This window comes from Sus scrofa, chromosome 14, assembly GCF_054392235.1.
Source record: "Sus scrofa isolate SSC_HxYL_T2T_F1_AM1 chromosome 14, Sscrofa_HxYL_maternal_Yorkshire_Landrace_v2.0, whole genome shotgun sequence".
In the NCBI taxonomy this organism is placed as follows: domain Eukaryota; kingdom Metazoa; phylum Chordata; class Mammalia; order Artiodactyla; family Suidae; genus Sus; species Sus scrofa.
In genome coordinates this window covers 135,730,501-135,754,254 of record NC_139396.1, presented here as the reverse complement: position 1 = coordinate 135,754,254, position 23,754 = coordinate 135,730,501, and the positions used below count along the sequence as shown (strand labels likewise).

General features: G+C 40.7%; 1 protein-coding gene across 12 annotated transcripts in view; it reads left to right on the top strand.

The window, feature by feature from the left end:
* The first annotated feature begins 790 nt into the window (after window positions 1-790).
* The window catches only part of ARMH3 (armadillo like helical domain containing 3), a 195,404-nt gene continuing 172,440 nt past the window's right edge, over window positions 791-23,754 (top strand). For 6 of the 12 annotated variants that reach the window (XR_014826797.1, XR_014826799.1, XR_014826801.1 and 3 more), the window contains exons 1-5: window positions 791-909; window positions 13,950-14,062; window positions 17,435-17,491; window positions 17,592-17,738; window positions 20,753-20,860. Coding sequence is in view for 6 of the 12 variants with exons in the window: in XM_021072731.2 (XP_020928390.1) it covers window positions 13,961-14,062; window positions 17,435-17,491; window positions 17,592-17,738; window positions 20,753-20,860 (414 nt within the window). In the remaining 6 variants the exon portion in view is untranslated. Of the gene's footprint in view, window positions 910-10,490; window positions 10,565-13,949; window positions 14,063-17,434; window positions 17,492-17,591; window positions 17,739-18,495; window positions 19,125-19,482; window positions 19,798-20,470; window positions 20,861-23,754 lie in introns of those variants that run through there. The other 6 variants (XR_014826798.1, XR_014826800.1, XM_021072732.2 and 3 more) reach the window with 3 other exon arrangements.

Sequence of the window (23,754 nt, the reverse complement as noted above, 5' to 3'; positions counted from 1 at the left end):
CGCACAGCACATGGCAGTTCCTGGGGTCGAACTGGAGCTGCAGCTGCAGGTGGACACCACAGCCACACAGCTCACCGCATAGCCAGACTCTAACCAACAGACTAGGGGTCGAATCTGTATCATGTATTCTAGTGGGGTTCTTAACCCACTCAGCCACAACAGGAACTCTCGGGTATATCTTTTTCAATCTTTCATTTTGTATACGAGAAAATTGAAATTCGGAGACGAAAATTTGCCAAGTTGACCAAGCTTTACAAGGTGCTTTGCAGAAAGCAGGCACATAGTATATATATGTTGAATGAATGAGTTTGTTTTCATCGTTCACTTTCGGAGTTGCAATAAAGATATTGAAACATATATCTTTCCAAACTTTGTCACTGTTTCTAGAGTATATATTTATTCCGTAAGCGTAATTGCTAATTTCAAGTGCCATATTTTTTAAAAAGTGCTAATTCAACTTTTTTAGGGTAGTTATTCATTTATTTATTATTATTACTTAGCAACACTTTCTATTTTTAATTCAATTTTTATTTTATGTTGGATTATAGTTGATTTATTTTATGTTGGATTATAGTTGATTTACAATGTTGCGTTACTGCTAATTCTACTTGCAGCCAGCGGACCCTTGATAATGTTTCTTTGCTAATTCCTTACTCGCGGTGCATTTCGGGAGTCGTAGTCTTTGTGATGCTTGCTGGGAGTCGTGGTTCCAGCCAGCCTCAGGCCGCAGGCGCGGGCGTACCTGTCATGCGTCAGGCTTTAGGACCCGGTGGCGCACAGCGGGCCGGGGGAAGGGTTGGGGGAGGTCGGGAACGCGTCCGTGAGGCCGGAGCTGCGGCGGCGTCGGTGGCGTCGGGAGCGAGCGGGCCCGGGAGCGGCGCGGGTGGTGGAGGTGGAGCCAGGGGCTCGGTAAGCGGCGCGCGCTCGGGCCGGTCTCCGAACCTGGCCACCCTCTTTTGGTGCAGCCATACCAGGCCTTGGCCCTGAGGCTGCCCTGGGGGGGCGGGGCCTGTGCTCGCCTAAGGGACGACGGGGGTGACGGGGGGAGAGGGAGGGAGGACAGCTGCTGAGGCGGGCCGAGGCTGCGTGCGGCTAGGAGGCTGGGCCCAGGGCGACGGAGCGGAAAGAGAAGCGACTAGCTCTTCCAGTGGCCGGTCCCTTTAACTCTCCAGTGCCAGTCATGTCCCTCCCGCTGTGGGTCCCTGCTGGGCCCGCCTGGCAGCCGAAGCGCTGACCTTTGACCCCAGTCCGAGGCTGACCCCGACTCCTTAGGCTACCTTGGAGAGCCCTCCACCAGCTAGTTCCCACCCCAGGGTGGCCTTCAGCCCAGACGGGTCCAGGGGTGAGACTTGGAGCAAGACCTCGAAGAAGATCTGCCCCAAGTCTTCAGGTGTCCCGGAAGGGCCCCATCCTGTCCTTTTTACAGTCTCGACCACCGGCTTCAGCCCACCTTTTATACCCAATCACTGAAGCTACTGTGTTTTCAGTGGGTTATTTGGTGTGAGCCTAGGAAACGAACCTCTTCCTAGGCAGGTGTAGGAAAGAAACAGGAGAAAAAAACTATCAGAAGCTGAGGAGTGCTGCCTCTCATGGGGAAGCAGAAACTTGGGAAGGCCCAAGTAAATGTGGATATCTGACCCTTCTCAGTTCTTCCTTTCCAGAAAAAGTTTTGAGCCTAGTGAGAGCTGTTTCTTTGTATTCTGTCTGCTCACTGACTTTGTAAACCAGGGCAAATAGGATTTGTGTTCCTGCTATTAGCACAGTTAACTGAAATTGTTTTGCCTTCAGTTGGTCTTGTGTGCACAGTACTTCCTATGTGAAGGCTTTCCTAGATATTATATCCGCTAGAGAAAGGCGGATCCATCTTGTTAGGATTGTGAAGGGAAGCTCTCATTCTTTCCTTAGTGAATAGGGTAGCCTCTAAGGTATTTATTTTCATTGGGTGTTTATGCATTATAATTCATTTGCTTGTTCAGCATTTGAATAATAATGATGCTGCTGATGAAAAACTTGTTGAAAACTCAAAATAGTTATGAAACTTGGAATCTTTTTTTTTGGCCACCCTGTGGCATATGGAGTTCCCGGGCCAGGGATCAAACCTGCGCCCCAGTCACAGCTGCAGTAATGCCAGCTCCTTCACCCAGTGTGCCCAGCTGGGGATCAAACCTGCGACCCAGAGCTCCCAAGACACTGCCCTTCCCGTTGTCCCATAGCGGGAACCCCGAAAGCTGGACTTTTATACAGACTCAAGTTCAAGAACCCATAAAATTTGGGAAAATAACCAAATAACAAATTGACCCAGGATATATGAGAGTGAACTGTTTATTCAACACACATTTATTGAGCACTTACTATATATAACTGGCGCTGGGGTTGGAAACAAGAGTATCTTTTCTCAAGAACATCAAGAGGAGTTCCTTGGTGGCCTAGTGGTTAATCTATCAATGTTGTCACTACTGTGGCTTGGGTTCGGTCCCTGGCTCAGGAACTTGTGTGTGCTGCAAGTGCAGCCAAAAAAAAAAAAAAAAAAAAAAAAAAAAAAAAATTTAGACATATTCATATGAAAACTGTAGTGCTGTGTGTTATATATCCATTTAAAAGAGTTTATAGGTGTGAAGGAAATACTACCATTGCCTGGAGAGTCAGGGAAATCTTTACAGGGTGAAGATCCTTGAGTTGGGTGTCGGAAGATGAGGAGCTTGCACAAGAAAGGAAAGGCATTCTAGCTGGAGAGAACAGCATGAGTAAAAGCATGGTGAAAGTGAGGGGGAAAAAATGACATAAGTGTCAGAAATTTGTCTGAAACAGGACATGTGTGTGGAGGAACTGCCAGGAGGTGAGACTGAAAAGAGAGTAGGGAGCCACTGGAGCTTTTTATGTTAGTGAGTGACAGAAATGCAGATTAAAGTAATGAGAAATTGAGTTTGCTTGGGGTGCAGTGGGTTAAGGACAGGCATGGCTCAAGTCACTGCTGTGGTTTGGGTTCAGTCCCTGGCCCAGGACAGGCCAAAATAAATAAATAAATAAAATAAGTAAAGGAAATGAGGCAGTGAGACCAATTAGAGTTGTTGCAGTTGACTGAGAGTCTGAATAATGGATTTTAGAAGTATTTCTAAGATAATTGCAATAGGACTTGGTGACTTTTTGGAGAGACACAGTGGGGTAAGCTTTCTAATTTGAAAAAAATGGGTAAATGGGAATTTCGTTGACCAGGACATGGATTTTAAAAAGTAGAGCAGATTTTTTTTAAAGGTTGGGTGGCTATAGAAAGAAGTGTAAGGGAAGTAGTCTGCTGTGCTGAGATTAAGTTGATTGTGGGATGTGCGCATGGAGATGTTAGCAGGCAGCTCAAAACAGGGAGGCCTGGTGAACTTGATATAGCTTGGAGTGAGTGAGGACGTATATGAAGAAAATCCAGGGAAAATAAGCTTTATTCTATTTCTTTAAAAGGAAATAATAGAATATGCTCTTCTTCCACTTAAGAGAGAGCTTCTCAAGGCAGGGGCCATAACTCAATAATTTTGTGGTTTTTTTTTCCCCCTTATACTATGCCCATGTTATTATAAGATCTCAATAAATGTTAGTTATTAATCTAGCAAGGAATCAAGTTACTTTGCCAGGTTGCAGTTACCTTTTGGGCTTTCCTTAAGATTATGGGAGTCTGTCTTATAATTTTCATTTTATACTTAGGTGATATTCATGAGGCTTGTATGGTTCAACAGGAAAGAAAAATGAAGAGGACATGAGTGACGTGCTGCTTGAGGAAATTTAGGTCTTGAGCAGGAGATAGACAGTATTAATTTACAAGAGGCTGCTGCTCATTGAGAAGAGGATCTTACAGTGAATTCTCATTTGGGGAGATGTCAGAAAAATGTGATTTTTCAATCAGAGTTTCCTGAAATCCTGTCAATTTGAAGTTGGTTCCTCCTTTTGAAGGTGCAAGTGCATTCCTTCTTGTGTAAAATCATTTGAAAGGGAACCTGCAATAGTCATGTTTATTTAAACCTCTTCATCTGTATTATTAGTTTTTTTGGGATTTTTTGTTTTTGCTTTTTAGGGCTGCACCTGCGGCATATGGAGGTTCCCAGGCTAGGGGTCTAATTGGAGCTGTAGCTGCTGGCCACAGCCACAGCAACGCAGGATCCGAGCCGTCTGCGACCTACACCACAGTTCATGGCAACGCCAGATCCTTAACCCACTAAGTGAGTCCGGGGATTGAACCGGCAACCTCATGGTTCCTATTTGGATTTGTTTCCACTGCACCATGATGGGAACTCCGTGTGTTATTAGTTTTTGAAAGTAGTCGGACTCAGTGGGTTCTGATGGGACCAGATTGAATTCTCTTCTGTGAAGCTACTTTACTTCTAATAGGTACAGACTATGGCTGCTTTCCAGAGTAGAGATTGGGGAAATCCTGATTTTGCCACTTGCTGCTTAGTCTTGTGAAAGTCCCTGAGTTAATTCCACTTTCAAGTGTAGGTTTGTGCACTGTGCAGAGGGCTGCCCCATAGTGGCTCATGTGCTTTTTATTGAATCAGGCTGATTCTGTCCTAGCATGTAGAAAATAGGGATGATGCTTGTCAGGTGATGTCTTCGGTTGACTGACTTTTCTTGGATAAAATTGGAGTGTTGATATTATGGATATCAGTTTGGAATTTCCATAGAACTTTAACTGAATCCGGATTTTCAATGTTCTACTCGTTAGCATGTGATTTTTGCATTAATGGGATATTCTCATAGGGAGAAGTTCTATGAAAGAGAGAGATTTAGTGGCTTACCACTTACTATCTGTTACTTTGGGCGAAATAAAATCCTCATTGTGAAATTGTGGGTACCTACTTCATCTGCTTATTGCAAGGATTAAATACAGTATATTTAAAGCACTTAAAACAGTGCCAAGTATGTAGTGAGTACTCAGTAGTGTTATTTATTATCATATACCACTTTTTTTGTTGTTGTTGTTGTTGTTGTTGTTTTTTGCTTTTTAGGGCCGCTCTCATGGCATAGGGAGGTTCCCAGTCTAGGGGTCCAATTGGAGCTGCAGCTACCAACCTGCACTACAGCCCCAGCAATGCCAGATCCAAGCCATATCTGCGACCTACACAGCTCACAGCAACACCGATCCTTAACCCACTGAATGAGGCCAGGGATCGAACCGGCAACCTTATGGTTCCTAGTCGGATTCATTTCCACTGCGCCACGATAGGAACTCCTCATATACCACTTTGAATGGGAGACTGCTCTGAAAGATTTGGAGGAATGAGTGATGAATTCCATCCCTAGTCATTAAAAAAAGAAAAGTGATAGAGCAAGAGAATGGTGGCCTTTCCTGGAACTCTCTATGAAGGGACTTTAAAAAGGTGGCTTCAAAAATCGGGCCTTGGGATTCTTTGATGGCCCAGCAGGTTGAGACTCCTGCGTTCTCGCTGGTGTGGCTCTGGTTGCTGATATATGGCGTGGGTTCGATCCCTGGCCCAGGAACTTCCATATACTGCCTGTGTGGCGAAAGGAAAAAAAATACAAAAACAAAACAAAACAAAAAACAGAGAATCTGAAATAAATGTTCCAACTCTCATTTAAAAAAAAAAAAAAAGGAGTTCCTGTTGTAGCTCAGTGGTAATGAACCTGACTAGTATCCACGAGGACAGGGGTTTGATCCTTGGCCTTGCTCAGTGGGTTAAGGATCCGGTGTTGCTGTGAGCTGTGGTATAGGTCAGAGACGCAGCTTGGATTTGGCATGGCTGTGGTGTAGGCCGGCAGCTGCATCTCTGATTTGACCCCTAGCCTGGGAACTTCCATATGCCGCAGGTGCAGCCCTAAAAAGAAAAAAAAAATGTGGGCCTCACTCTGTTTTCGTTTTGGAGGTATAAAAGACTTGGAATGACTAACAATAAGCAATTCAATAAAATAGAAAGGTGTTCTGGTTTTAGAATATCTGAGTGGAATTGGGAGAACCTGTGTCACACTGCCACTGCAAGAAGGTGTGGCAAGGGATCATGTGGAGCAGCAGGATGTGAATCTAGCAAGTAAGCTAAATCCTTGGGGGCCTTCAGAAAGGAAGAGGCATGTTAGGAACTAGTTTGAGAAATGAAGGGTTGGGATTTGGAGTGGAAATGTCTTGCATTCTCTTTCTCTCTCTCTCTCTCTTTTTTTTTTTTTTTTTTATAGTTTGTACTTTTTAGGGCCGCACCCTTGGCATATGGAGGTTCCCAGGCTAGGGGTCTAATCGGAGCTGTAGCCATTGGCCTATGCCACAGCCACAGCAATGCTAGACCCAAGCTGCATCTGCGACCTACACCACAGCTCATGGCAACGCTGGATCCTTGACCCACTGAGTAGGCCAAGGATTGAACCCGCATGCTCATGGTTCTTTACCTCTGAGCCACAATGGGAACTCCCCCTCCCAGTTGTGACAACCAAAAACGTCTCCAGGCATTGACAAATGTCCCCTGGGAGGCAAAATTGCCCCAGTTGAGAACCACTGATTGTGATGATTATTAAAACTGTCTAATCTTGGGAGTTTCTATCCAAGCTTTTATTTCTCTCTCTCTCTCTCTTTTTTTTTTTTGGTCTTTTCAGGGCTGTGACCGCGGCATATGGAGGTTCCCAGACCGGGGGTCCAATTGGAGCTACAGCTGCTGGCCTACACCAGAGCCACAGCAGCTCAGGATCCGAGCCACATCTGCGATCTACACACAGCTCATGGCAACACTGGATTCTTAACCCACTGAGCAAGGTCAGGGATCGAGCCACAACCTCATGGTTCCTAGTCAGATTCGTTTCCTCTGCGCCATGATGGGAACTCCTATCCAAGCTTTTAGATCAGTGTCTTGTGTATACAAGTTAGGGTCCCTGCTAGCCTTTGTTCTAGTGTTCTGCATGGGTACTGTTAAATTTTCATATATAAACGCACATATTACTTTAGATTGAGGAATAGCGTACATAATGTGAAGTATGTGACTTGATAATGCTTTTACACATGTACATATTTGTGTGACACCACTCAGATTAAGATAGAGCACTTTTCTGATACCTCAAAAGGCTTCCTTATGCTCCTTCCTACTCATCTCCCACCCATGGTGACCACTATTCTGATCTCTATCACCGTAGACTAATTTTGCCTTTTTGAATTTCATAAGTTGAATCATTAGTTTGTGCTCTTTTCTTTTCTGGTCGCGGCCATGGCATGTGGAAGTTCCCAGGCCAGGGATCATACCTGTACCACAGTAGCAACCCGAGCCACTGTGGTAACAAAGCCAGATCCTTAGCCTGCTGCGCCACAAGAGAACTCCTGTATGCTTTTCTTTCAGACTTTTTTTTTTTTCCGACATTTATTCAATTTATCAATGTTGTTTCAATAATTTGTTTTATTTTTAATTTTTTTTGTCTTTTTAGGGCCATACCTGAGGCATATGGAAATTCCCAGGCTAGGGGTCTAATTGGAGCTGTAGCCACTGTCCTGCAAAAAACCACAACCACAGCAATGCCAGATCTGAGCTGCCTCTGCAGCCTACACCACAGCGTATGGCAATGCTGTATCTTTAACCCACTGAGCAAGGCCAGGGGTTGAACCCATGTCCTCATGGATACTAGTCAGGTTTGTTAACCCCTGACCCACAATGGGAACTCCAATAATTTGTTCTTTTAAATTTCTGTGTAAATTCTATTGTATATATTATATATATAAATATAAAATATAATTTTCTCATTCTACTGCTGATGGACATTTGAGTTCTCTATGTATTAAAAAAAACTCACATAGGAGTTCCCATTGTGGATCAGTGGAAACAAACCCGACCAGTTCCATGAGGAGGTGGGTTTCATCCCTCGCCTTGCTCAGTGGGTTAAGGATATGGTGTTGCCATGAGCTGTGGTGGTGGTCGCAGATGTAGCTTAGATCTGGTGTGGCTGTGGCCGGCAGCTGCAGCTCTTATTAGACCCTTAGCCTGGAAACTTCCATATATGGCCCTAAAACCAACACCACCACAACAAAAAACCAAAAAACCTCACTCCAATACTCCAATAAACTTTACAAAACATTTCAAAAAGAGAATGTTTATACTCTAGGCACTCTGGCCTTTCTTTTTTTTTTTAGGGCCACACCCACTGAGCCAAATGGAAACTCCCACTCTGGCATTTCTGTTTGTTGAACATGCCAAGGGTGTTCAAATCTTGGAGCCCTTGCATTTGCCGTTGCCTCTGTCTGGAACTCTTTCCCCAGGATTTTCATATGACTGCTTCCTTCCTATTGTTCTCATGTCAGTGCACATATCACTTCTTATAGAGGCCTTTTATTCATTTTACTTTACTTTTATTCATTTTTCTTTTTTCCTCCTTCCTTTTTTCTTTCTCTTTTCCTTTTTCTTTTTTAGGGGCACACCTGTGGCATATGAAGTTCCCAGGCTAGGGGTCTAATTGGAGCTATAGCTGCTGGCCTGCGACACAGCCACAGCAATGCCAGATCCAAGCCTGTCTGTGACCCACACTGCAGCTCACAACAATGCCATATCCCACCGAGCGGGGCCAGGGATCAAATCTGTATCCTCATGGGTACTAGTCAGGTTAGTTACTGCTGAGCCACATCTGGAACTCCTCTTTTTTCTTTTCTTAATATGCAGGTTGATATGTTTTGGGATGTTTACCCCAGCATATACCTACACTATTGTTTTGGAGATTCCTTGCTAATAGTCCATTACAAGTATGAATCTAGAACCCCAGACCATTCCATTACATTGGAAGCCTACAGAGAGCTGTTCCATGCCCTCCTCCAATGTATTGAGATGTAATCAAAATATAACATTGTGTAACTTCAAGGTGTACAGTACGATGATTTGATATACATATTTGTTGTGAAATGATTACCACAATAAAGTTAGTTAATGTATTCATTATCTCATGTAGTTACTTTTTATGTGATGAGAAGATTTAAGATTTAATCTAAACAACTTTCAGATGTGTAACACAGTTTTATTAACTGTAGTCACTGTGTTGTACATTGATCCCCAAAACTTTCTTGTCTTGTAACTGGGAGTTTATACCCTTTGACCAACATCTCTTCATTTGCCTCATCCCCCAGCCCCTGGTAACCACCAATCTAATCTATTTCTATGTATTTGGCTTTTTTAGATTCCACATATAAGTGAGATCATACAATATTTGTCTTTGACTTATTTCACTTAGCATAGTGACTTCAAGATTAATCCATCTTGTTGCAAATGGCAGGATTTCCTTTTTTGTTTGTTTGTTTTTTGTTTTTTGTTTTGTTTTTTTTAATTGGAGCTATAGATGCCAGCTTACACCACAGCCACAGCAATGCCATATCCGAGCCAGATCCGACCTACACCACAGCTCATGGCAATGCTGGATCCTTAACCCACTCGTTGAGGGCAGGGATCAAAGCTGCATCCTCACAGATGCTAGTTGGGTTCCCTAACCACTGAACCACGATGGGAACTCCAAGGAGTTCCTTTTTTTATGCCTGAAAAATATTCTTTTGTGTGCATGTAGTGTGTTTTCTTTATCCATTTGCTCATTGATGGACACTTAGGTAATTTCTGTGTTTTAGTTATTGTAAATGGTGCTGCAGTGAACATGAGGGTGCCCGTATCTCTTCAGTGTAGTGACTTTATTTCCTTTGGACATATATGCAGAAGTGGAATTGCTGGATCATGTGGTAGTTTTATTTTTAATATTTAAGGAACCTCTGTACTGTTTTCCGTAATGTTTGTACCAATTTACATTCCCACTAACAGTGTACAAGTGTTCCCTTTTTTGCACATCCTTGCCATGGTTTCTTTTTACAGATTGGCAAATTGAAGCCCAGGAAGGCAAAGGAAACTTAAGGTTATAGAATGAGTTTATATGAATTGGGGAATTCTCTTGTGGCTCAGCCGGTCAAGGATCTGGTATTGTCATCGCAGTGGCCTGGGTTGCTGTTGTAGCATGGGTTTGATCCCTGGTCCAGGAACTTCCACATGATGTGGGCATGGCCAAAAAAAAAAAAAAAAAAAAACAAATCGGGACCAAAACTGAAGACTTTTTTCATTTTCTTTTCCAATTTTATTGGGAAATTATTGACATACATTACTGTATAAATTTAAGGTGTACACCATGATGGTTTGATTTACATATATTGTGAAAGTATTACTTCAAGAGATTTAGTTAACCTTCATCATCTCATATAGATATAATACCAAGACTTTTGATAGATTAACTAGTAACTCTGGAAATCAGAGTGAATTCCTATTATATTAATTTTCTGATACTGGAGTTGGCATGTATTGTGCTCAGGAAGACAATAAAGTAAATAACTGGTTGAGTGTAGCTAGCATTCATTACATACTATAGCCTGGAAATGTTTGGCTTTAAGTTTTAACATCTTGATATTTGACTATCCTATAATGATGTGAAGTGATGTGCATTTAAGAAGTGTGTGGCTGAATTACTTAGAGATATAGTTCTTAAAATGTTGTATGCCTTGCATCTTTCAGAGAGAAGTTGCGCTGTAGGTCATGGGACCAGCAGAAGCTGAGGTTTAGGAATGAAAGACTTCATTGATTTACCAGTGAGTTGGGGGGAATTGAAGCCATTCCTGTTTGGTGGTAGGGGAAATTAGTATTAAAAAGTTGCCTGATTCTTTTTCATACTTCGTCTATTATATCTTATTTTTGAGAAACTGTGTTAAAGCTTAAGATGCCTTTTCTGTGGGATTTCTGTGGCCTTGCTCTGTCTGCTTCTTTGCTGGAAGGATTTAAAAACCTGGGTCAAAAGAAGTTATAGCATAGACATAGAATGCGTCTTTCTCTTCCTCCTGGTGCCATAGCATTTTCTTTGTACTTTTACCCTATTTATTTCCCATGATTTGCCTTGTGCTGTGGGTCATTCTATGCCGTCTCAGCCAATAGATTTTGAGCTCCTAGAGGATTTGCTCTGGGTCTGATTTTCCTCTTTGTAACCCCTTAGTGCCTAAACTGGTGCTGTACAATATTTAGTTGTTCCTTATGTGTTTGTGGTATTTTGGTGATGCTGAGAGAATAATGAGATGATATATCTAGTTCTCTCCCCCTAGTTTTACTTGTTAGGAAACCGATAAGCATAGCGACTTAGTGTAATCTAGTTGGGAGAGCTGTGTTCTGGTCTCAGTTCTGCTGCTTCTGCTGCTTGCTTGTTCCATTATGTCTTGCTGTTCTCTCTGCAGTAGGGGAGGATTGTGAAAACCGGAGAAACATTTGGGAGGATGTAAACAAATTATTCTCATATTATCGATGTATTGCAGTTTACTGGTCTGCCATTCAAATACTTTACTTTCAAATTTGGGAGCATAGGCTTAATTTCTGGGACCCCAGAAAGACTTTTTGTAAGAGTTCTACACTTCTCCCAGCCTTCTACCTAGAAGCACCCTTCTCTGCTGTGCTGTATGGGTGGAGTGCTGGCAGGAGGAGGCGGCTTTATGTTGTCAGTTTCCAGTCACATTTCAGACAGCTTGGGTGGTAAATTCCATGTGCTTGTGATGATGACAGAGAGTAATGAGTTGAGGCCCTTGGTTGAATTTTCCCCTGCTTCAAATGGAAGGAGAGTGATGAAAAGAATTTAATTTCTCAGGAAACTTGGTACTTTGGATTGGAATTGTTTTCCCCTCCTCTCCTATTCCTTTTTGTTTATTAGAAAGTATTGATTTTGAAATAGAGAAAGTGAGTTTATTAGATTTGGGGTGGACATTGATTAGCTGTAACCTAATTATAAATCCTGAGAGGCAGAAGTTTGTAAACATGTGCTTTTCACATCCAGGGACTTGTGGTTCCCACTATTCCTGTTAATCAACTGGTTGAAGCCAAGCACATGCAAGATCTATATCCACTAAGCTTAGAACTGCATTGCTTTTGATTTATTTTAATAGGATCCTCTTGATTTCCAATTTATTCTCCTCCGATAAGGACATCTTCCTCTTGACAACCTATTTAAAAGACACAGGAATGTTTTGAATGGAGGCGGTATTTCATGCTTTAAGGCAAAGCCAAGATCAATATAGTATAAATTGCCCAAAAGAATCTTCTCTTTTTGTTGTTGTTATTTTTTCCTTCAGTTTTCTCTGGATCATAAAGGAATATAGGGCTTAGTGAGGCTTCAGTAGATGTGGATGTTACTAAAATTTTAGCTCAGACCTAGGACTTTTCCGGTCCCCCCACTTAGAATCAGTCAATGACAAGCACACACTGAGCATTTACCAAGAGCCAAATGCTTATAGAAAAAGTGTAAGATATAGTCCCTGTGCTAAGGATGCTTAATATCTAGTTGAGGAAATTTTCTGTTCTTTTAGCACTCAAAGGTGAATCTCCTTTTTGGCTATATGTACTGGAGAAAGACAATGTCTGAGATACAGTATTTTATTCTATTGGATGCATCTTTTCCTTAAACAAAATTTTGATTTGGATTTGAAAGATAGTGCATATTTTGCTTTTAGTTTTTTTGGTTGCAGCTGTGGCATATGGAAATTCCTGGGCCAGGCATTGAACTCATGCTGCGGTTGTGACCTGTGCCACAGCTGCAGCAATGCTGGATCCTTAATCCGCTGCACCACACAGGAACTTCGATAATGCATATTTTTGAAAATCATTGAACAAAATTAATTTTTTGATGCTTTGGATTTGTCTGGAAGTAAAATCAATCTCTTCACTACCATCCCTACCTACTGTTGGGTGAGATTAAGTTTCACAACCAGAGCCTAGGATTTAAGAGAAAGACAGGAGTTTAGTCAACAATAGAAGGAATCTGGGTAGTGAGTGAATGTGTAAATCCACATGGTGACCTGTGGGATTTCAAGTTTTTTTTTTTTTTTTTTTTTGTCTTTGTTGTTGTTGTTGTTGTTGTTGCTATTTCTTGGGCCGCTCCCGCGGCATATGGAGGTTCCCAGGCTAGGGGTCCAATCGGAGCCGTAGCACCGGCCTATGCCAGAGCCACAGCAACGCAGGATCCGAGCCGCATCTGCAACCTACACCACAGCTCACGGCAACGCCGGATTGTTAACCCACTGAGCAAGGGCAGGGACCGAACCCGCAACCTCATGGTTCCTAGTCGGATTCGTTAACCACTGCGCCACGACGGGAACTCCGGGATTTCAAGTTTTGACTTAAAAAAAATTGAGAATTCCTTGAAGCAAATGGGAAAATTTGGGTATGATTCATGAAACTGTTTCTATATAGAATTGGAAAAATACACTAAAGATTGTTCTGCAATATAGTGTTAGAAATATATAATGTATGGTTAAATTTGAAAGGAATTTGTTGTTGTATTTGGTTATTTTGAAATTTAATTTTTGGTCTTTTAATTGCTGTTTTCTGTCAGGTGTCTCTTTCCAGAGGAATTTCTGAAGACAGTCAAGTGCAGTGTGATTTATGAGGCAGTGAAGGCCAAGTACTTTGCAGTGACAAGGACCTACTTACTTTGGGGAAATCAATGGAGCACATCAGTCTGCAGCACACTTCCTGCCTTAATGGTCCTAAGCTAGATCAATACTTGAAATTTAACTTCACCATCAGTCTGTGGGCAGTGTGTGCTTTGCAGCCTTCCTTCCATCAAACTCAAATATATGGCCAGACCTATTATAGATGGAGCTAGTTACATTTTCCTGCTTGGTTTTGGATCTGCTTTAAGTCTTGTCCACTGGCATGTTTTAAGGATGTAAAATGTGTTGTGTTGTAAGCCAAGTAATGATTTAAACCTTGAAATTACCTGATCAGAGGAGGGGGTGTTGGACAGGTGCACAAGATCTATAACATGGCTGTTTTTTCTTCTTTCTAAAAAAATTCCCATTGAGAGGTATTTCAAGAGACTCTCCAACATCTTTTTATTTTATTTTAATTTTAATTTTTTATTTTTATTTATTTATTTTTAGAGACTCTCCAACATCTTAAAGAGCATTTCTAGCACTAACTGTGGCTTTCTTTTCATAGATTCTCTAATCATGGCACAGGTAGAGAAACGAGGAGGTTTGCTTCGGAAATCTTCAGCCTCCAAAAAACCACTGAAGGAAAAAGTGGTGCTGATGTATGATGAGATCTTCATGGTAAGGCCTGGAGCCCTGACATTTTGCAAAGCTCAGCTCCGTAGTTTCTTGTTCCAAAATGAGAAATAACCTCACTTCTGCCTGCTACCTTCTAGTTCTTCAGAGGGAGAAAGAGAGAGCAAGGGTGAGGGTGAGCTGTCTCATGGAAGAAATTATTTTTTATTTTTTTGCTTTTTAGGGCCACACCTATGGCATATGGAAGTTCCCAGGCTAGGGTTTGAATCAGAGCTGCAGCTACCAGCCTGTGCCACAACCATGGCAACACAGGATCCAAGCTGCAGCTATGACCTACACTATAGCTCATGGCAATGCCAGATCCTAACCTACTGAGCGAGGCCAGGGGTCGAACCCACATGCTCATGGAATCTAGTTTTGTTTGTAACTTGCTGAGCCACAATGGGAACTCCCTCACGGAGGAGATTATGTTAATTAATAAGATTGTTGTTATGTTGTTTTTCTAGCTTTTTGCCTTGTGCTGACTAAAAGAATTGGAAAAGAGGGAGGAATGCTCAAGAAGCTTCTTTCTGAATATCTTTAAGACTTATCCTCCTTGTAATTTAACTTGAAGACCTTTCTGTCCTAGATGTCCCCTTGAAGTCCACTAGAGTTCTGTGGTTCAGATTTTTTGTTTTAATTTTTTGGCCACCTTTTGGCATATGGAATTCCCAGGCCAGGGATCAGAACCGAGCCACAGTTGCAGTCTACACCACAGCTGCCAGATCCTTTAATTCACTGTGTTGGACCAGGGATTGAACTTGTGTCCTGGTGCTGCAGAGATGCTGCCGATCCCCTTGTGCCACAGTGGGCACTCCATGGTTCAGATGTTTTTAAAAGACTCACTATTGGAGTTCCCATCGTGGCGCAGTGGTTAACGAATCTGACTAGGAACCATGAGGTTGCAGGTTTGGTCCCTGCCCTTGCTCAGTGGGTTAACCATCCGGCGTTGCCATGAGCTGTGGTGTAGGTTGCAGACACGGCTTGGATCCCGAGTTGCTGTGGCTCTGGCGTAGGCCGGTGGCTACAGCTCCGATTGGACCCCTAGCCTGGGAACCTCCATATGCTGCAGAAGCGGCCCAAAGAAATAGCAAAAAGACCAAAAGAAAAAAAAGACTCACTATTATATTCTATCTCAAATTGTTCGTGTGTAGAACAATTGCTTAGACTGTCTCATCCTCCAACTCTATGAGGTGACAATTAGACTGGGGATTTCTTTGGGTCTTCAGAACTACTTATTGACCATGGTCCAAGCCCATGTGGTAAAATATATCCTATCAGGGAAGGTTAAAGTAATTAGATGCCCTGCAAAGGTAGTTGTCTTCTAAAATCCTGGTCATAGTTACTACATGTAAAAAAGAATAATACTTGTAAAAGAGTTACCATATCTTGAGTTTCTACTATGTGCCTGACATTATTCTAAATTTGTCACCACATATATTAGGTCTAAATCTGACAAAAATGCTGCAAAAAGACTATGTTTTTACATGTTCAATGTAAAAGAGCATGTTATAATGAGAAGATTGGTGGTCACAGCTAGAAGGTATGATTTGAACCCTAGTGTCTGACTCCAGAATCCTAACTTGTTCAACTTGGCTACATGACCTGGGGTAAATAATAAAATCAAGTACAACATCTAATGCTTGGCAAGCCTTAGGGATAATGTTTGATAGGCAGACATTAATACAGAATTATGTCAGTACAGGTCAGTACAGGTAGCTATACAGAGAAAATGAGTAGTTATTAGGGTCCTATTAGGGCTCTTGCTATGTTAAGTAAGGTTGGTATACATATGACTCCTGCTTGAGTGAGCTTTGAGGATGGGAAATGCCAGCTCCATGAATTCCCTGTTTCATATATAGACAACAAAATGACCTTACAGAGTGTGAAGGTCAATGTTTGGCCCCTTTTAGAGAGCAAGTCTTGAGAGAAAGGGATAGAAAGAATTCACTAAACGAGGACCTTATTAGGAGGCCAGAAATATTGCTTCTCTGTGTCATTCTTTTTTTTTTTTTTTTTTTTTTTAAATCTCTTTTTAGGCCTGCACCCTCAGCAAATGGAGGTTCTCAGGCTAGGGGTCGAATGCTATGTCCCATAGCCACAGCAACTTGGGATCCGAACCATGTCTGCAACCTGCACCACAGCTCACAGCAATGCCAATGATCGAGGCCAAATTGAACCCTTGTCCTAGTTGGGTTCGTTACTGCTGAGCCACGATGGGAACTCTCTCTGTTTCATTCTTAATGAAAAACCCAGAAGCGATTCCTAGTATAGTATTTTCTTATTTGATCAAGACCTTGTAACAAATGAAGCTATTAGGTCTTGGTAGTAATTTTAAAAATTACTTAAGGTAAAGTGATAGCCGGCAATTGTTATACTGGTTTTATGTCAACTTCCTGTATAGTAGGGGTTCTCTTTTTCTTATTCCACTCGTTAACCAGAAGCCTCTCACTTCCTAGAATTTCTGTTTGAAATTTTTTTATTTTGTATTTTTAGAGATGCATCCAAAGCGTACGGAAGTACCTAGTTTAGGGGTCCAATCAGAGCTGCAGGTGCCGGCCTATGCCACAGCCACAGCAATGCCAGATCTGAGCCACATCTGCGACCTACACCACAGCTTGCAGCAACGCCAGATCCTTTAACTCACTGAACAAGGCCAGGGATCAAACCTGCATCCTCACGGATACTAGTTGGATTTGTAACCTGTTGAGCCACAATGGGAACTCCCTGTTTAAAAATTATTGCTAAGAAAATTTGGATTTTAGCACCTTAATTTTGCTAAATTTTTGAACCAATTTGAATTAAGAAAAGAGCATATTAGACTCTGATCAGAGGACTAAATACATACAGGAGGGCAAGTAGAAGCAGGATGTTATAAGAAAATCATGGCAGTATATAATTTAGATGATCTGGGTTCTGGCTCCTGCACTTGAGTAAGTCTTGTGGATCCTTTTCCCTAAAAGGAGGATAATGGTAATATTTACCCTGTCTGGCTCACTATGCCATACATGTATTTCATGTATGTGAATGCTTTGAAAACTGAGCACCATACAAATGCAATGGGAACATAATGTAATATGACTGATTCAAATAGCTAGGTTCACTTCTTGATAAGAAGAGAAAGATTTAAGGGAGAGTCTTGGAGCCACTATTTAACTTTTGGTGCAGGGAATATATATCCATACACAGTGTCCTCTATTTGGGGGAAAAAACCCCAAAAGTGTTCCCTATTACAGCAGTTTGGAATGACCAAACATTTTCAAAGTTAATTGTGAAAGGTAAGGTTACCTGTGGTTGTAAATAGTGACTCTTACAAATGTAATCTTAATGTTTTAGTGTTAGCTGGAAATATTGAATCTTCTCATGTTCTGGTTTTAGACAGAAGACCCTAGTAAGTGCAGTCCTCGATTTTGGGAGGAGCTCTTCCTTATGAAGGTAAGACTTGGTGGCATCTGTGGATTTTCCTGGTAACTGAGATTACTTTCTCAAGTGCTGCAGTAAAAATGCACTCAAGCCCTTACTGTTTCCTTGGCAGGTGAATTTAGAGTACCTAGAAGGCAAGCTGGAATCTCTGGATGGTGAAGAGTTAATGAAGATCAAGGACAATATTAATTGCTTATTTCAACACTGCATCCAGGCTCTGGGAGAGGAGCATCCGATTCGAGTGGTCAATGCATTGCAGGTACAAGGCTGGGAGACTGGGAAAATCTTATTTAATAGGAGAAAGGAATTGTAATACATTTTTGAAACTTGAGGAACCTAGAATTACGTTTAGTTTGAGGTTTTCTTTTTTCTTTCTTTCTTAGGTTAGGTTAGGGTTAAGTAGATTGGGTTTAAGTTTCTAACCTAGAAATTGGGTAGATCACTTTTTTTGTTGTTGTTTTATTTGTTTTTTGTTTTTTAGGGTCTCACCCCTGGCATATAGAAATTCCCAGACTAGGGGTTGAATCAGAGTACAGCTGCTGGCCTACATCACTGCCACAGCAACTCCAGATCCAAGCCGAGTCTGCAACCCACACCACAGCTCACTGCAACGCCAGTTCCTTAACCCACTGAGTGAGGCCAGGGATTGAACCTGCAACCTCATGGTTCCTAGTCTGATTCATTTCTGCTGTGTCGGGAACTCCTAGATCACTTTTTGAGCCCCAGTTTTCTCACCTATAGAATATAGAAATTACCTTTTGGGTTGATGTTCCAGAAAAAAGGACCATGTTTATCCTGTAGCTTTGTTAACCTTTGGACAGTAAATCTATATTTTCAGCGTCACAGTGGTAGGGACTCATTGAAAGTTGAAACGAAAATTGGAAACTGTACTTTCTATAATTGCAATGACTCAGTGTGGGGGTAAGAATTATGAATTGTTCAGTGGAAATAAACTGACATTAGACCACTCGGTGACCCATATTTTATTGATTTTTTTTTTTCTCTTTTCTTTTTAGGGCTGCACTGGCAGCATATGGAGATTCCCAGGCTGGGATCTAATCGGAGATACAGCTGCTGGCCTACACCACAGCCACAGCAATACCAGATCCAAGCTGAGTCTTCAACTTACACCACAACTCATAGCAATTCTGGATTCTTAACCCACTGAGCAATGCCAGGAATTGAACCTGCAACCTCATGGTTCCTAGTCAGATTTGTTAACCACTGAGCAGATATTTGTTTTTAACAAAGTTAAGTTCTAGGCACTATTCCAGGAATTTTAACAAAATTCCAGGGATTATTCTAAGTGCTTTATAGTATTAATTCACATAGTTTTCCACAACATCTCTATGACATTAATACTATTATTATTATTCCCATTTTATTTTATTTTATTTTTTTGCTTTTTTGGGCTGCACCCTCGGCATGTGGAAATTCCCAGGCTAGGGGGTCATATGGCCAGCCTATGCCAGAGCCACAGCAATGCCAGATCCGAGCCATGTCTGCGACCTACACCACACTTCATGGCAACACCGGATCCTTAACCCACTGAGTGAGGCCGGGGATCGAACCTGCAACCTCATGGTTCCTAGTTGGATTTGTTTCAGCTGCACTATGATGGGAACTCCTCCCATTTTATTTTTTGGTAACTTTTTAAAATTTAAATAAGGAGAATTCTTCCATATGGAAAGAGCTAGTATGATCACATATTGGAAAGGGTGTTCCCATTTTATAGATGAAAAAACTGAGCCACTGAAAAGTTAACCAATTGGTCCAGGCTCATACAGCTAGTAAATAGTGGAGGACATTGTAATGAATTTTTAAGATTTTTTTTTTTTTTTTTTGTCTCTATCTTTTTTTGGGGGGGGCCACACTTGAGGCATATGGAGGTTCCCAGGCTAGGGGTCAAATCAGAGCTACACCACTGCCACAGCAATTCGGAATCTGAGCTGTGTCTGCGACCTACACTACAGCTCACAGCAATGCCAGATCCTTAACCCACTGACTGAGGCCTGAGATCGAACCCATGTCCTCATGGATACTAGTTGGGTTCGTTAGCCTCTGAGCCACAACAGGAACTCTGAATTTTTAAGATTTTAATTCATTGGTTGTTATCATATAGGGACTTCTGTAGTTATTAAATATAATTACTAAAAATGATAAACTATAATGTAAATACTAAAATTAATTGTAAGTAAAGGAGAGCTCCACTAGTCCCATGACTCAAATTCAAGAACTGTTTCTTATTTTTGAATATCACTTTCCAGTCTTTGTGGTTTAATTTTTTTTTTTTTTTGCTCTTTAGGGCCGCACTCTTGGCATAAGGAAGATTCCAGGCTAGGGGTCGAATTGGAGCTGCAGCTGCCCGCCTATGCACAGCAATTCAAGATCAGAGACGTGTCTGTTACCTATACCACAGCTCAGGGCAACACCATATCCTTAACCCACTGAGCGAGCTCAAGGATAGAACCCACATCCTCATGGATCCTGATAGGGTTCATTAACCGCTGAGCCATGAAAGGAACTCTTGTAACATAATTTTTTAAAAAAATTATTTTATTTTATCTTACTGCCCCACAGCATTTGGAGTTCCTGGGCCAGGGATCAGATCCAAGCCACAGTTTTGACCTAAGCTGGGTCCTTTAACCCACCATGCTGGGCCAGGGATCCAACCTACGTCCTGGCGCTGCACAGACACCACCCATCCCATTGTGCCACAGCAGAAACTCCATGCAGTGTAATTTTAAAAAAGAGGATGGATAGAAAACAAAACAAACAAAAAAAAAGAGGGTGGAGTTCCCTTCATGGCGCAGCAGAAACAAAACAACCAGGAACCATGGGTTTTGTGTTCGATCCCTGGCCTCACTCAGTGGGTTGGTTAAGGATCTGGTGTTGCCATGAGCTGTGATGTAAGTTGCAGACATGGCTCAGATCTGGCGTTGCTGTGGCTCTGGTGTAGACCAGCAGCTACAGCTCCGATTAGACCCCTAGCCTGGGAGTTTCCATATGCCACGAGTGCGGCCCTAAAAGGACAAAAGACAAAAAAAAACAAAAAAAAAAAGAAGAGGGTGACAACAGTTTCACTTGCTGTTCCTCTTTTAATTTCTGGATTTTATTAAGACCTAGACTGTGTTTTGGAGTTCAGAACAGAGCAGTTGAATGTTAGCTATGTGAAAAGCAGGTTCTGAGGTTGCAGTTCGAAGCCACTGATCCAGTGCCCTTTGCATTTTGAGACTTTCTTTTTAGAAAGAACTCTTTCTCTCATCTCTGCAGACCTTGTGTGCACTTATTCGAGGAGTCCATCAAAAGAATAAGTCTACCTCTGGGTTTGACATTATCAACATGCTAATGGGCTTTGACAAGGCGGAGCTGTGCATGAAGGTGAGATATAAGCTGCAGATGTGCCTGCGGATGTCTGCTTACCATCTGCAGATACACTAGAAGATTTGGACTCAAATAGTCAGTCATCAATTCATAGATGATTGAATTTGGCCTTGAATTTAGATGTTTTTACTTTACACATTTGGTTTATCTGAATAAAGGAAAATTTGAAATTCAGATTTGAATCCGAGGCATCCTTTCCCTGCAGGATAAAGACTAAGCAGCCCATCTTATGATTTATATCATATGATCATACATTCTTAAAAGCATTTATGAATTTAAATATAACAAATTAATATACAAGAATAATTAGTTCTAAACATTGTTTTTTTATTTACCACAATGACTTTATCAGAATTTTTATTTCTACTGTTTGATGCTTTTACAAAATAACAGCTTAATTATAATTTACCTGTCATACAATTCACCCTTTTAAAGTGTATAACCCAGTAGTTTTTAGCATATTCATAGAATTGCCCAACCATCACCATTGTTAATTCATAACATTTTCATCACCCCAGAAAGAAAACATGTATCCATTAGCATGTACTCATTCTCTATTTCCTCTTCTCTCCAGCCTCTAGCACCCCTTAATCTGTTTTATATCTCTAGGTTTACCTCTTCTAAAAGTCTCATGTAAATGGTTTCATATCGTCTGTGTTCTTTTGTTTCTAGCTTTTTTCACTCAACATAATGTTTGCAAGATTTACCCATGTTGTGGCATGTATCAGTAACTTCATTCCTTTTATTGACTGATTAATATTCTATTTTATGAATGTACTGCATTGTATTTACCCATTTATCAGATATTTGAGATGATTCAACATTTTGCCTGTTATAAATAATGCTGCTGTGAACATTCATGGGAAAGTTTTTATATGGACATTTGTTTTCAGTTCTCTTAGGTATATACCTAGGTTTAGAATGGCTGAGTCATGTGGTAACTCTATGTTTAACATTTTGAAGAAATTCCAAACTGTTTTCCAAAGTGGCTTTGCTGTTTTACATTTTCACCTGCAATGTATGTATGTGTGTATATACAAATGTATATATATATATACACACACACACATATAAGAAATGTCTATTCATATCCTTTACCTATTTGTAGATTGAATTATTTGTCTTTTTATTGTTGAGTTGTAAGTGTTCTTTATATATTTTGGATATAAGTCCCTTATCAGTTATCTGATTTGCAGTGTTCGTGACTATCTTGAATGAGTTTTGTTCATAATATGAACTTTGAAGAACTTGTCTTCTCTCATTCACTAAATAATAAATATGTATGCCAAAGACTCTTTAAGTGATTAGGTTATTTTTAAAAGTTATGAATATGCAATTAGTAATACACAAAGATTTATTACCTGGAATCAGTTTTTTTTTTTTTTTTTTTTTTTTTTTTTTTTTTTTTTTTTTAAGGCTGTGCCCCCAGCATGCAGAAGTTCCAAGGCCAGGGATTGAACCCACATCATAGCAGGGACCCAAGCCACAGCAGTGACAATGCCAGATCCCTAATCCACTGAGTCACCAGGAAACGCAATCATTGTTGTGACAAATGTTTGTTAGGCTTCTGTGTGCCAGACACTGGAGATACAGAGGCAAATAAGACATAGCAACTATCCTCAGAAAATTGATAGATTAGTCTTTATATGTCTCCTTCCCTCCAGATTTTATCATGTTTAAATCTGTCATCCACACTGACACCAGAGTGATGTGTCTTAGCACTCAAATCTTTCTTGGTTAAACCTTTCATTAGTTTCCTATTACTAAAAGGAAAAAGGCCAAACTCTCCTGTTAGCCTTATCAAACTTTTTTGATCTACTCCCTATTGATTTCTCAAATCTCATCTCTCACCACTGTGCCTCACTCTTTATATTTCCATAATAACAAACTATTTGTATTCCAACTGCACATCCAGGGCCATTTCATTCCTCAGGTGTCTTTGATCATGGTAATGCCTGCCTAGAATTCCTTTCCTCCTCAATTTTTAATTAATTCCTACCGAAATACAACCTGTCCCTGAGGAGTCCTAGAATAGGTAACTTCTGAGCTAATTTCCTTCCTCCTTGTGTATTTCTGTCATAGTAGCCATTAAATTAAAACTTTATTTATTTTTCTCCTATTAGACTAAAAACACCTTGAGAGCAAGGATCATTGTCTTTTTTTCTGTTTCCTTTGAAAGCACAATATTTAGCATATAATTGATGCTCACGACATATTTGTTGAACTGTAGTAGCTTATTTTGAACCTTCACTTGAACTTCCAGTGTGCTAAATCCCTATTCTTTATACATTTCCTACTTTATTTAATGTAAACAATTTTTTTCTTCTTCCTATTGTGGTATCTAAGGGTTCCATCTTTTGTTTACACTGGCTCTAACAGCTGGTTGTTAGTACAAGTGATAAAACTCCAATCACATTGTCTAGTAGAACTGATTAGGATGGACATGAGCTAGCTTTGTTGGATAGTGTATGTGGCCAGCAATTAGCTAATAATGATATTGTCTCAGTTGTTTGTTCAGTGTGACAGCATCAAGTGACATGCTTTTTTTATTAAATAATGAAACATACCTAGTTATTTAACCATTACTATTGTTGTTAACCTTTAACTTTTAAAGGTTATTTAACCTTTAACTTTTAAAGGTTATTTAACCTTTAACTGTTTATTATTTGAAATTTATTTAATAGAATTTAATTTTTTAAATTAGTTTATTATTTGCTGTTTTTAATTTGTATGTTATTTAACCATTATTATTAATCTTTTAAAAATTTACTTCATTCTAATCTAAAGGTTTATTTGAGGATAATAGGCTATAAATAGTCCTTTGGTAGAATAGTGAAATCTTTATATTCTCTGCAGTTGTTCTAAAGCATTTTTCCCAAAATAGTTGGACT